Consider the following 13,854-nt stretch of genomic DNA (forward strand, 5'->3'; position numbering starts at 1 on the left):
GCTTTTGATAACAGCAGCGGCTGGCAGGTGCTTCCCCATTGATTCTCTGCCAGTCAATGGGAATCCGGACCCTTGTAATACAGCAGGGAGGGGGCGTGGTCAAATTAACGAAGTACATGCATTTTTCATCCATTGTGACCTGCATTCGAACGAAGGAAGGCCTTGGGCTGATGGAAATTGTTCTCAAGAGCTCTGCATGCCGTCGTCCAACAAGGCCGTCTGATGCCAGGTTGGATCAAGTCACCAAGATTAGTCTCGGTCTGGAGTCCTGGACGAGATACGCACTAACCAAACACGGCGACCCGTCTTCTTCTTCTTTCGTAGGTAGTCGTCTGAGGTTGCTTTTCCCTCCGACTGCATCGCTGTGTTGGCAGACCTCACATACTGTAGGAGGTTAAAAGCCGTCGGCTAGGAATGTATCGCATCTTCGTCTGTCCCCTGGACCACTCATCCAATCCCCCTTCCAAACCCCTGACGGCAGAGGCACTAGAATAGATCCACGGATAGGTACGTCGCAATCGATAAGCCTCCGCCCCCGTGCCTCCCCCCTGCCGATTGGCCCTGCTGGAAATGGAACCCTGCTGGAAACCCTGCAAGGCCTGCATTGGTGAGTATGAAAGATGAAGGTGGGAGAGTGTGGGTGGGTGAGTGAGTGAGTGAGAGAGTGAGAGCGTGAGAGACGACCTCCCACACCCGTAACCTCCTCGAAAGAAAACTTTGGCCACACCCTAGTCCCTAGTCCGGCAAGCCTTGGCCCTGAACGGCCCAGGCAGTTCCCAGGCGTCCTCCGTGGGACAGCCCAGTAATGCTGCGACTCTCTCTCGCTCTCTGATCCGCCGGTCGGTGTCTTTGCTGCCTCTGGAGTCGTCGGGCGAGGCCTGCGAACTTCAAAGTACCGTCCGTCCCGCTAGCTTGCCCGCCACTCTCAGGGCTACTCATTCCGCCGCCCGCAACGCAACTCTGCGTGTTGAACGCCCGACATCCACATTCATAAGCTTCGCGCCTCCCACATCCACACAGTCTGGTTCACGCCTCGTCATGCTGCCTGTCCCATTGCTGTCTCTTCTGCAAACCCCGCGACGGTATACAGCGCTCCCATCCGAGCCTCCGCTCATTTAGAGCCTGTCGACAAGGCCTCTCGATTCAGCATTTTGTCGATTTTCCCGTCTGGCCGTGTGGTCTGATCTGTAACCGACTGTCTCCGCGGTCCCAGTATATACGATTTCCTGAATCGGCTCTGAGCGTTACCGAACGACCTAGAACAATGGCGTCCCTCGGAGACTTGGTCGACCAGGTCGACCTCAACGACCTCGACTACGTGCACCTGGTGCCATACAACGGCTCCGGCCCTACGGGAGGAGACTCTCTCACAGAGGATCTCAACATTTGGTACGAGGTATGTTGCGGCCAACATTTGTGAGGCCCATGTGACGGACCGCTAATGAGGGGACCTGAAGACTGGTGATATCGCATGGATGATCACTGCGACAGCTCTCGTGCTGCTCATGATCCCCGGAGTAGGGTAAGCTCAATCACTTCCAAACGACAGTCACCAACCAGTGCAGCGATTAACACCACCTTGTTCAGTTTCTTCTACTCTGGATTGGCCCGAAGGAAGTCGGCTCTGTCTCTCATCTGGCTCTCCGTCATGGCCACGGCCGTCACCAGCTTCCAATGGTTCTTCTGGGGTTATTCTCTCACCTTTTCGCACACAGCAGGCGCCTTTATTGGCGACCTGGCCAACTTTGGCTTCAGGAACGTTCTCGCCCGACCTTCCGTAGGCTCCGACCGCCTTCCCGATCTCCTCTTCGCCGTTTACCAGGGAATGTTCTCGTGCATCACGGTTGCTCTTGCGACCGGAGCCGTTGCCGAGCGTGGACGCATGCTCCCGTGCGTCATCTTCATGTTTATCTGGGCGACGGTTATCTACGATCCTATCGCCTGCTGGACGTGGAACCCTAGTGGCTGGTCTAACAAGATGGGTGGTCTCGACTTTGCCGGAGGAACACCCGTGCACATCGCGTCTGGCACAGCCGCTCTGGCCTACTCCATGATGTTGGGCAAGCGCCGCGGTCACGGCACCCACGAGCTCAACTACCGACCCCACAATGTCACTCACATTGTTATTGGCACCGTCTTTCTGTGGGTTGGTTGGTTTGGTTTCAACGCTGGATCGGCGCTTTCGGCAAACTTGCGCGCTGTCCTTGCTGCTGTCGTAACGAATCTCGCAGCTTGCGTCGGAGGTATCACTTGGTGTGTACTGGACTACAGGCTGGAGCGCAAGTGGTCCACGGTCGGATTCTGCTCTGGTGTCGTTGCTGGCCTGGTCTCCATCACTCCTGGTTCTGGTACGTGATGCGCAGTGTATACCTGCCACGAATCACACTTTACTGACTTACTCCAGGATACGTCCCAGTGTGGGCTGCCGTTCCGTTCGGCGTCCTTGGAGCTGCCTTTGCCAACTACGCCACCAAGCTGAAGTTCATTCTGAGGATTGACGATGCCCTCGACATTTTCGCCGTCCATGGCATCGGCGGTCTGGTCGGCAACGTCTGTACGGCCTTCTTCGCTGCTAACTACATTGCGCACCTGGACGGCGTTTCCACCATCGACGGCGGCTGGATCAACCACAACTGGATTCAGCTTGGATACCAACTCGCTGACTCCTTCACTGGCGGTGCCTATTCTTTCGTTGGCACTTGCATCATACTTTTCATCATGAACATGATCCCTGGCCTTCGTCTTCGCGCCACGGAGGAGGCCGAGATTCTAGGTATCGACGACGCCGAGATCGGCGAGTTTGCATACGACTATGTTGAGCTTACCAGGGAGGTTCTGAATGACATGGACAACGAGGCCGCCAGCCGTTACTCCAACGACATGGCTTCCTTCCAGCCGATGGAGAAGAACAATAGCATTCCGTTGATGGATGCTCGTAACTTCGCAGGATCATCACACTTCCCTCCACAATTTGGTCACGCCCAGTGAACCCCATACATGATTATGACGCAGCGCCGATTCAAACAAGAAAACAAAGAATAAAAGTTAAAGGATCCTGGAAGGAGATTTCGATGGAACAACCAAACCTACCACAGCACGGCAATGCTGCCGGCCCAACCAGGATCCAATACCACAGTCATCTTCAAGCCTACAGCCGGATCTTTACTAGGTGGGGCTTACCAACTACCAGGAGTTAAACTATGACGGAAATGAGCGATGTTTTGTACATACACTTGGAAGTTTGGGGCTACGGTGATACCATGGGAAGCGGAGGATGAGACGGTCCTTCCCTGACCGCTGTACTTGTTGTAATTTATACACTCAAAGCAGGACAAGCCGGCGACGACTTGTGGGCTGGTTCTTTTTGGCAAATAGACCAAAATAAGTTTCTTTGTTCGAGTAAACGGAATTCAATGTCTCACCACCAGTGCGATGATTGGCAGACCTAATAGGCGAAAGAGGTGCGGGTTCCGCTGGTCGAACATACCGTGCTGTGCTGCATGAATGTTTGGAAAGTTGGGGCCGGTGAGGCTGAGGCAGGATGCCGATGGATTAGCCTGCTAGATCCCATGTCTCTGAGGTAGGTATGCTGAGTCCGAGACCCATGCATGTATCTTGCCTTGAAGAATTCCGTGTCGATGCACATCTAGTCGATCTGATGCAGCCTGGAGCCAATCCGCTCGGAAAGAGCCTATTGGGTCCACGGGTGCTTCATACCTTACCGGTGGGGGAGCTGTCAGTGCTGAGGCATGGCTTAATTGGATGACTTGCAGCGGCCACAACACTAATGCAGCGCTGTTCTCCACGGTGCCGCACCCCTTTGGGCTACCCATATTCAGTTCCAATCGCACATACCTTCCTAGGTGTGTGTACCTTATGGGCCATAACAAAGACATCCACCCATCCGTCCATCCCTCCCTTCAATTGACACCTCACCCCAACAGGTAAGCTGCCTTGTCTCGGTGTCGCCTTCGCCCACCTCGAACTTTGCTCAGTCCATCCATCCATCCATCCATCCATCAAGTCCAGGCAGCAAACCAACCTCGACATGACGGTGGCTCAGCAGCGTTCAACAGCAGGGCTATCGCGAACCTCTTGGACATCGTCGACGCACCATGACAAACACAGACACCCCATTGAGAGACAAAGCTCGCTTTTTTTATCATCTGGACGCCATCGGTTACTTGGCAGATGATGGTGATGACGACTTTGAGGAAGCCGAGGAACAGCACAGACGACAATTAAAGGCCTTCCAAGCCGCGGCGCAACCTCGTCAACCGTTGCAAGAAACATCACCAGTTGTCATTGCTCCTCCTTCTCACCCAACTCTAACAAGGACGACTTCAGCTCCGGCATCGACCGCGACGCCCCTCGTGGAGCTTAGGCGGAAGGACGTCATCGAACGCACTCCTCTCGCCGAGATCAAGGGCCCGGGAAGGAAAGATCGAGGTTCGCCTCCGGCCGCAGACACCAGTTTTGTTGAGGACACTCCGATTCCGGACTCTTCATCCAGGCAGCCCCTCCAGCCCCTACCCACTCTCACAAGAATTGCCGCGACGCCGCTCCCAGCAAAGCGGCATTTGCTTGCTCACGTGGCGGACAACTCGCCGTCCATCATGGCCATGAAAAAGAGAAAGAGGGAGCCGAGTCTCAAGCTTGTGCCGGAGGTGCAACAGGTCTTGCGCGGAATGCGCCTCTACTTCATCCCCAACGACGACATCGCACCTGCCAGGAAGATTCGTATCAGGAAATCACAGGAGTACGGAGCCACTTGGGTGAGGACTTTGGAGGACGCGACCCACGTCATTGTAGACAAGAAGCTGGAGTGGAAGAACATTGAGAAAATCCTTTCCTCTACAAATGCTTCACCTGCATATACTGTCGTCACCGAAGAATACCCGCTCGACTGTGTTCGGTTCAAGACATTGCTAAACGCTGGTCAGAAACAATACCAAGTGTTTGGATGTCCGGAACACTCATCGAGTTTGGCAGTTGAACATCAGCAACCTCAACTCCCAGTGCCACCCCTACAGGACCGACCGCTCAAGAAGCGCCAAACCAAGCCTGACAAATGGGACTACGCACCGCCCCCTTCGACACCTTCACGAAGTCAGGATTCTTTGGGCAGAAGAAGTGAGCAACAGCCGGCGCCAGATTCGCCTCCCGTCCTGAGAGATATCACACCGGTCCAGCATTCAGAAGCCGGACAAACCTTGTCTAACCAGGTTTTCGATGGGTCTGGTGACCATTCCTCCAGTCCAGCAGCAGGAATTACAGCTCTGGCATCCGGAGACGAACTCGAGGGAGTCATTTCCCAATTGCAGAGATATAGGGACCTGCCATTGGAACGTGACGAAGACGATCTGCCAAGTTCGGACCCAGTCGAGCCAGAATCCGAACGTGAATGCTCTGAGGATGAGCGCCAGAGAAAGAAGCAGTCTGTCACGAAGTCTAACAGCAGGAAAGACTTGACATGGGAAGATAAATTTGCCTGCTATAAGGGAGGGACGAAAGGAGGCGACAAGACCAATCCGAACAATCGCACCATCGAGGTCTTGCAACAGATGTGCGACTACTATACACGGACAAATGATACATGGCGCCCAATCGCATATCGAAAGGCCATCACACAACTCAAACGACAGCCCAATAAAGTTTCCACGGCCGAAGAAGCAATCAGGTTGCCCGGCGTTGGCCAGAGACTCGCGGACAAGATCGAGGAGATCGTCACGACTAATAGGCTCCAGCGCTTGGAGCATGCCGAAAGTGAGCCTATGGATGAGATTCTGCAGACGTTCCTCAAGATATACGGGGTGGGCAGCGTCCAAGCTAGCCACTGGATCTCTCAAGGATTCAGAACGCTCGGAGACTTGAAGCAAAAGGCCAAGCTGACCGTAAACCAACACGTTGGCATCGACCACTACGATGATCTAAACACTCGCATTCCACGTTCTGAGGTCAAGCTTCTCGGAGCTGTTGTGAGGTCGGAGGCAGCAAAGTTGGACCCGGCGGTGCAAATCGTCATCGGTGGCAGCTATCGCAGGGGAGCAGACAATAGTGGAGATGTCGACTTTTTGATCACAAAAAAGGGCACCAAGTCAACATCTGACCTCGTCTCGTTCCTGAACGAACTAGTCCGTGTACTGGAGTCGCAGAGATTTCTCGTCGCCAGGTTAGCGAGCTCACGAGACGATGGAGACGGTAGCAAGTGGCACGGTTGCTGTGTCTTGCCGAAAATCAACGGCTTCAACGAGAAAGACTACCGCAAAATATGGAGGCGTGTTGATTTCCTCCTTGTTCCTGAAACGGAGTTAGGGGCGGCGTTGATATACTTTACTGGCAACGACATTTTCAACAGGAGCATCCGGCTACTGGCATCCAAGAAGGGGATGCGGTTAAACCAGAGAGGTTTATACAAGGATGTGATGAGGGGCCCTGGTCGGGTCAAAATGACCGAGGGCGAATTGGTTGAGGGCCAGGATGAGAGAAAGATCTTTGAGATCTTGGGAGTTAAGTGGAGAGAGCCACATGAGAGGTGGTGCTAGGTCTTGGAGCTTTCCCCCCCGCGAGTCGTGGTCTCTGAGTCGCATAGCATAGCGTGGCGTTGGATGACAATTGTTGGACTATTCCGTTCATTCGGTGTACCTCATGATCCCTAATTCAGGAGACTTCAAGTTCATTTACATGTTCGCGGCCTAATGACTTGATGTTCGCTTGCCGGTGAGGAACCAAACAAGAGATGCCCCTCAACGACAAACGGACATGGGGAACTTTTATCATCCATGGAAAAGGTCCCGTCTCGCTCACAGCGGTGGTTAAGTGGCATGGAACGGGCCGACAATAAGGGTCTGCCAGCTGGGAGGACCGCGCAGTGTGGCCAAAAATGGGAAGTGGGGACTGGCCGATGCAGGGTGCAGGCGGTGACAGGCATGAGCGGCGCAATCAGCTTAATTTTTTTTTTCTTCCCCTCCAGTCATGGCAGTCTCTGCATCTCAGAGGTCCAGTCCCGTCCAGTCCAGTCCATTCTGCCCGATCGTGTAGAAGGTCTCCGTTCAGGCCCAGCCCCGCCAGCCGACCCTTCCTCCTTCACCGCGCGCTTGTCCGTGTTTCCTTTCCTCCTGAAATTTCCTCCTTCATCTCGAGGACCACCAGGCACATCCGCTTCCACTTTCCAACTTGTCACAGTAAAAAGTTGCAGCTGCCTCTTGTTCACCTCTACCCCTCCCGAAACCCAGCCGAGTATTCACCATGTCTGGCGACCACATGGAGGTCGACGCCGCCGAGGCGAAGCTCAAGGCCATGGCGCACTCTGAGCAGCATTACTTCAAGAGGTACGTTGTTTTCTCCCCAGGTGATTGGGGGCTTTTTTTCTCCGGAGCAAGGACACAGTTGCTAACAGACGTTGTGCAGCTACGACCACCACGGTAAGCCTCTTCTTGCGATGTGCGATCGATAAGGGGAAGAAATTGTCTAACGAGAAGGAATGTGGAACAGGCATCCACGAGGAGATGTTGGTATGCAGCCCGCCAAACACGTCGCACAGCTAGCTGCCCCTCCAAGGCTGGCATCTGTGGTGAACCACTCGCTAACCCTGTCTCCCCTGCAGAAAGATGAGGTCCGCACACGCTCCTACATGAACGCCATTGTCCAGAACAAGCATCTGTTCAAGGACAAGGTTGTCCTCGATGTCGGTTGCGGCACTGCCATTCTGTCCATGTACGCCTGTTCCGAGACTGTTCCGCGCAGTTTTGTCCTCCCAACGAGCCCCCAGACTCACAGGTTTTCCCTTCGCGCAGGTTCGCCGTTAAGGCCGGTGCCAAGCACGTTATTGGTGTCGACATGTCCACCATCATTTTCAAGGCCCGCGAGATCGTCAAGGTTAACGGCATGTCCGACAAGATCACCTTGATCCAGGGCAAGATGGAGGAGGTCGAGCTCCCCTTCCCCAAGGTTGACATCATCATCTCTGAGTGGATGGGCTACTTCTTGCTCTACGAGTCCATGCTGGACACTGTCCTCTATGCCCGTGACAGGTATCTCAACCCTGGCGGTCTCATCTTCCCCGACAAGGCGACCATCTTTGTTGCTGGTATCGAGGATGGCGACTACAAGGATGAGAAGATTGGATGTAAGTCTCGACCACGACTCTTGGCAGGCAAACATAGTTGCCAGTCAGTCATATATATGTCAGCCGCTAACCGCAACCTCCAGTCTGGGACAGCGTGTACGGCTTTGACTATACGCCGCTCAAGGCCACTGCTCTCGCCGAGCCGCTCGTCGACACGGTCGACATGAAGGCCGTTGTCACGGACCCCGCCGCTGTTCTCACCCTGGACCTGTACAAGTGCCAGGTTGCCGACCTGGCCTTCGCCACCAACTTCAAGCTGTCTGCCCGCCGCGACGACTTCATCCACGCCCTCGTCGCCTGGTTTGACATCGATTTCAGCGCCGCCCACAAGCCAATCCGCTTCTCCACTGGTCCGCATACGAAGTACACCCACTGGAAGCAGACTGTCTTCTATCTGAAGGACGTTCTTACCATGTCTGCCGGCGAGGAGGTTGAGGCCAGCCTCGAGGTCAAGCCCAATGAGAAGAACCGCCGCGACCTAGACATCAAGATCGCCTACAAGTTCCCGACTGAGGACCCCACCCGTGCCGCTGAGGGCTCTGCCGAATACAAGATGTGCTAAGTGCCATCGTCACGGCCCCGCATCCGCTCGTCTCGGGCAGTTTGTCTTCTGGGGAAGACGATACCCGGGATCGCAGAGTTTCGTCGCAGTAAGAGCATTCGAGTGCTGAGCCGGTCCTCTACGAACTGTAGTGGGCATATATAGCAACCCGGCCTCTGCTCTCCAGACAATGGAAAGCGACAAGCCTGCATTCTTTGCGCCTGAAACAAATAAAATAAAAACAGAAGGGAGATGATCCAGCCTGGCTGCGTAACCTGCGCCGGCGAGGAGGCATGGCGCGGCCTTCTTTCCTAAGGATGCCCTTTTGTGTGCCTGATTTGGTTCTAATGAGAAGGGAGATACCGCCGCCGACGGGTGAGCGTGAATGGGAGGAAATCATTACATAGAGACCATGGCATTTACAATCTTCCACCTCGAGGAATAGATTATGACTAATGAACCAAACATCAACCTCCGCTAAACTCTCTCTACATTGAGTCCCTTCGCATCTTCACTTCAACCAAATTTTACGGGGTTCTGATCTTTGACAGCGGCCCGGTAATATCAATCCCGCAGCTTATTCTGCCGGTGTGTAGCTATCTTTCCAAAACGCACAAGACAAAAGGACGCTAGGCGGCGATGGTCTTGCGGTTGGTGTTTTGATGCTCGTTTCTCGTCAAGGTAAACCCCGCAAGTAACATAGCCCCAACGAGCTTCAAGTATATTCCAATGCTTGTTTATGCACAATACAACAACATTGCGTCACAAAATGCCCTGTGCTATTCTAACATGTCTGTACTAATTCATCTATCTGAAGCTTTTCGGCCGTAATACTGCTGTCATCGCACTCGTAACCATCAATCCGCCATGCTATGCACTCGAGCCCTCTGGATATCAAGTCCCTCTAAACCACCCCCCTTTTTTTCTGCTGAAAACCGTTTGCGAAAGGCGTGAAGAAAAAACCGTAAGAGATCCGCAACTATCTACAGACCAATAGGGGAAAAAAGAAAATGCTGATGACAACGCTGATGATGCACGAAACAAGACCATCCCCGCCGAAACGCCGGTCTGGCTGACGCAATTCTCTCAAAATGAAAGGAAACTAACGAGGAAAAGCAAAAAAGCCCCCCCTCCCTTTCCTTCTCGTTTTCTACTTGTAAAAGTCTTCGTTTCCATACGAGAAACCATACTCATCACATGCTATTAGGGCCATGATTGATCCAGTCCTCGATGGTATCTTTATCATGAAACACAACGGCGAGCAGAACCGTAAATTCATCCACATCTCTTGGGTCTGCGAGCGCCAGGAGACCGGAAAAGTCCATCCCGCCAACCCACCAAGGGGTATCGCCTTCACGCGATCTATTCCACCGCTCTGCTGTCGTTGCTGCCCATAACCTCGCCTGGGCCGTGAAGCTCATGTCCGAGAGGCTCAGGATTTGATGGTGAGCCCCAGCCCGGTGATGCCCGCCGCCGCCGCCACCACCGCCGCCCCGGGGCTTCCCGTATCCCCCTCCTTGTTTAGCCGTCGCGTATACCGCGCGGACGAGGTGTGCCATGACGAGCACGCGGCGGATCGTCTCCGCCATCAACCAGCGGCGCCAGACGGCCTTCAGTTCCTCTTTGGCAAGTCTGCCGGGCGTGTTGGAGCGAGAATTGCCTGGCGAGAGGCCTTCATGTTGATACGTTGAGGAGGACGATGAAGACTGCTGTGGTGGCGTAATGTGCGACTCCGGGAGGACGACGGAGGGTATTGCTTCCTCCGTCGAAAATACGCCCGCGCCAACGCGTGACTGCAGTGCAGACGTCCACATTGCGAGGACAGGCTCCACAGAGTCCGCCAGCACGCGCTGACGGATATCGCCATCGAACCAGCGCATGATCTGATACATGACGAGAGCCTGTAGCGCCGCGACCTGTTGTGGCAGAGTCCATGTCGCCTGCTCTGGGGCGTAAAGGAGGGAGGTCGCCTTGGCTTCGATGACGCCTAGCACGAGGGCGGCGTTTTCGTCGTTCTTGGCTGAGTATGCTGCGCATGCGCAGAAACAGTCTTGCAGAACTGGCGGCAGTCCGTCAGCGCCGTTCGTCGTAGGGAGGTAGAGAGCCGGGTGTATAAAGGGGGCTACGCCATTCTGGCTGACCCAGCGCCGTGGGTAGTTCCTGAACTGCTCGCTGCAGTACGTCACAGTGTCTCGGGAGACGATCTCACTGCTCGGCGGCGGTAGCAGCGATGGTGATGGCGTCGGACCCGCGGCCGTGTTGTTATTGTTGTTGTAGAACATGGACCACGAGTTCTCGGTGTCAGGCACGACTGGTACCGGCATGATGTTATGCAGAGAGTCCGGCGTTGCCGCGGAGCCGCTGAGAACATCGGTGAAGAAGTTGAAGTCTGCTGCGGCGACAGCGGCCTCAAGGGACGGATAGTTGCAGTCCTCGAACCCCTTTTGAGTGCACCGGCCACATCGTGGCAGCCGCTGGTCGCAACGACGCTTGGCTTGCTGGCATGCCGTGCAGGCACGGCGTCTGGTTGAGATTAGAGGAGACGAGGAGCTTGAGGGGCCTGACATGGTGTCAAGTGACGGAGGGTGCGGCAGCTCTGGTGCCGTAGAGACGGGGTGGGTGGTCGTCGCCGGTCCGGAGCGGTTGCGGGAGCGGTTGCGGTTGCGGCTCTCCGCTGTTGGCGTGGGTGGAACTCCGCAACGGCCGACGGGCTTCCGCGTTGTTGATGTTTCTTCCCTCTTAGCAGGACTGAACTTTGATGATACCCCCGGGTTTTCTCTTGTCTGTTCGGCTCAGGCGGTGCTCCGCAATGCTTGATGGACATGGTGAGGAAGTCCGAGGAGGGGCACAATCAAGCCCGCCGTCGGTGGCGGTCCTCCTTATATGGAGGTGGGATGGGTTTGGGTGTGATTTGCGGTCCGCGTGGGCTGCTCTTCCTCACGAGCTCGCACGCTCACACGAGCCACACAAGAAGACGTTTGATGAACCGAGAAGAAGATGATGGTAGCCCGGATGGAGTAAGCGTCTATTCAGAACGCCAACATCGGGGGCATGGCTGTTCCGGTCAGGTCATCGAACGTCGCTCGTGAGTAAGCGTGTGTAAGGAAGGGATTGACGTGGAAGTGAGGACCTTCGCTGCGGCTTGAAAGAGACAAGAGAAGGAGAGGAAAAGAAGAAGCAAACGGAACAAGGCGATAATGAAGCGCGCGGTACCGACGAGGAACAGATGCGCGGTGCGAAAAACTGTTGCCCTGATGTTCGACCCGGTTCCCACCCCAGGATGGGGTGTCGTTCGGGGTGGTGTGTCAGCTAGGCTACGTCTGGAACTGGGAGGCAGGGAAGGCGAGATCTTGCCCGATGGGTCATGCAGCTGAATTTGAGTTATGGTGCATCGTTTCCCGTCGTTGTGGCCGGCATCTAGCTCTCGGCGTTCCTGTCCTTCCTGTCCCGTCCTGTCAACGGCATGGTTATTCACGATATGACTAGACCAAACAAGACACACAAAAGTCAGTGCTCTAGGCCGTGTGAGAGACTGTGTTCCGAAACAGGCAACAAACCAGAGCCCTGTCTGTCTGTGGCTGACAGCTTCACACGAGAGCAACTGAACTCGACGCCAACAACGTTCTTCTTTTCCTTTTCTTCCTTTCGCCTCGCCGAGAAGTGTTGGCTCATCTGCATATGCATTGTCTCCAAAGGGACACACTACAACCACCGCTGGTCGCTTTCCTCCGGCGCCAGCACCAATGCAGCGTTCCCATGCCGCTGGTACGAACGAGTGGGCGAACGAGAGGGTAGACCGCACACCCAACCCCCGTCTGCAGACACGAGGTCTGGGATGCTTCTTTTCTCACCCCGGCATTCCCCATATGACCCATTGCGTCACATAGGTAATCGCCCTGCTATTTTTGCCCAGGCATTTTGTAAGCAACCCAGAACTGTCATGTACGTTCCGCCGACTCAACTCAGCCTTACGAAGCACGCACATTGCCGAGAACCTCTCACGCGCATTTCTGACAGCCGCCTGCCTTGCTGTTTTCTCTACAACTCCCGCGCATTGTCGTGAGTCCCGCATAGCTTGTCGCTTGATGCTCAGGTGTTGTGAGAGTCAGGTCGGTCCTAAGGTCCGCTGCCATCTTCCGGTGCGTATGAGACAATCCCGTTGGTTAATCCCTCCATTGCTTGACCTCGTTTTCCCTGTTTGCAGCCAGCCCCGATGTGCAGATCCGAGTTGTCGGTGAGGGATATGGCGCTATCAACGCCGACAGCAGTGGCCAAGCCCGAATCGCAGCATATCGCCCGCCGACACGGGAAATTGTGACGTGGGTTGAAGCTATTCCAGCCCGACGAGTCGCGTCTGCGGCTACCAGCCACCGTCGCCCGGGGTCTTCCACTACGCGCGCTGCGAACCTCGTATTCCTATTTTAGACCACCAAAGGGCCCTCTAAACCCCATCAACGGCTGTAGGCAACAAGGAGAAAAACCAGGAAAGCTGCTCAAGCTGTTCAGAAGCAGAGCAGAAGCACCTTGTGCTCCTATTGCAATAATCGACCGAGGCGCCGCCAGCCATGCGATATCATCTCAACCGCCGTAAACGTGCCGGCCGCACTCGGGAGGCCGGCAGAGGTCAAATGGACCATTCCGAGCGCAAGGTTGATAAAAATAGCACCGTAAATCGTGCCACTGCGGATCGGAGGCCACTCAGCACTCAAGGAGCGTACGCTCACGATCATATCATCGCCTGCACACTTTGGTAAGAGCCATTGAATCCAGTACCCTGAGTTGCGGCAGCGGTTCTAAGTTTAGAGATAGAACGGCGCTTGGAAGGTGGACCTTTCGCATAGCTTTCTACAAGCTCCGCATCGTACCTATTTAATCACTCTGTCGCTGGTTCAAAAGTGATTGAGAGGGACAGAGTGAGAAAGAGAAAAAGAAAAAAAGACAAGCCCTGATGGTGATTGAAGTGGACGCGATTGAATTCGCCAACTTGGAAGGCTGCCTTTGGCGTGCCACACCTGTCGGACCATGATTAGCGACTGTGATCAGAATTTTGTTTCGTGAACGCAAACTCAGATGAGCGATGATAGCTTGCGCTTCCTACTGTCTCGTGCGGTATTCGATGGTTTGCCGCGTGGCATCAGACAACCAAGAATGATCCGGTCTGGCCAGAGGTGAGAAGAATACAAAC

The 13,854-nt window shown here is 54.7% G+C and overlaps 4 protein-coding genes across 4 annotated transcripts; 3 read left to right on the plus strand and 1 right to left on the minus strand.

The window, feature by feature from the left end:
• Positions 1–1,264: 1,264 nt before the first annotated feature.
• amt1-2 (Ammonium transporter 1) lies at positions 1,265–2,988 on the plus strand (the record flags this gene model as incomplete). Its single annotated transcript, XM_036641364.1, has 4 exons — positions 1,265–1,396; positions 1,458–1,522; positions 1,588–2,348; positions 2,405–2,988. 4 exons carry the CDS (start codon positions 1,265–1,267, stop codon positions 2,986–2,988), a joined length of 1,542 nt encoding a protein of 513 aa, XP_036492712.1.
• A 1,127-nt stretch (positions 2,989–4,115) lies between these two features.
• Positions 4,116–6,545, plus strand: Poll (DNA polymerase lambda; the record flags this gene model as incomplete). The annotated part of the gene is made up of 1 exon (XM_036641365.1): positions 4,116–6,545. The coding sequence occupies one exon, from the start codon at positions 4,116–4,118 to the stop codon at positions 6,543–6,545; it is 2,430 nt and encodes an 809-aa protein (XP_036492711.1).
• A 703-nt stretch (positions 6,546–7,248) lies between these two features.
• Positions 7,249–8,690, plus strand: rmt1 (Protein arginine N-methyltransferase 1; the record flags this gene model as incomplete). The annotated part of the gene is made up of 6 exons (XM_036641366.1): positions 7,249–7,331; positions 7,411–7,424; positions 7,495–7,514; positions 7,607–7,716; positions 7,797–8,128; positions 8,212–8,690. The coding sequence occupies 6 exons, from the start codon at positions 7,249–7,251 to the stop codon at positions 8,688–8,690; spliced, it is 1,038 nt and encodes a 345-aa protein (XP_036492710.1).
• Positions 8,691–9,862: 1,172 nt separating this feature from the next.
• gsfR2-4 (Transcription factor gsfR2) lies at positions 9,863–11,236 on the minus strand (the record flags this gene model as incomplete). The annotated part of the gene is made up of 1 exon (XM_036641367.1): positions 9,863–11,236. One exon carries the CDS (start codon positions 11,234–11,236, stop codon positions 9,863–9,865), a length of 1,374 nt encoding a protein of 457 aa, XP_036492845.1.
• Between the last annotated feature and the right edge of the window lie 2,618 nt (positions 11,237–13,854).

This window comes from Colletotrichum siamense, assembly GCF_013390195.1.
Source record: "Colletotrichum siamense strain Cg363 chromosome Unknown KSG_Cg363_contig06, whole genome shotgun sequence".
NCBI lineage: Eukaryota > Fungi > Ascomycota > Sordariomycetes > Glomerellales > Glomerellaceae > Colletotrichum > Colletotrichum siamense.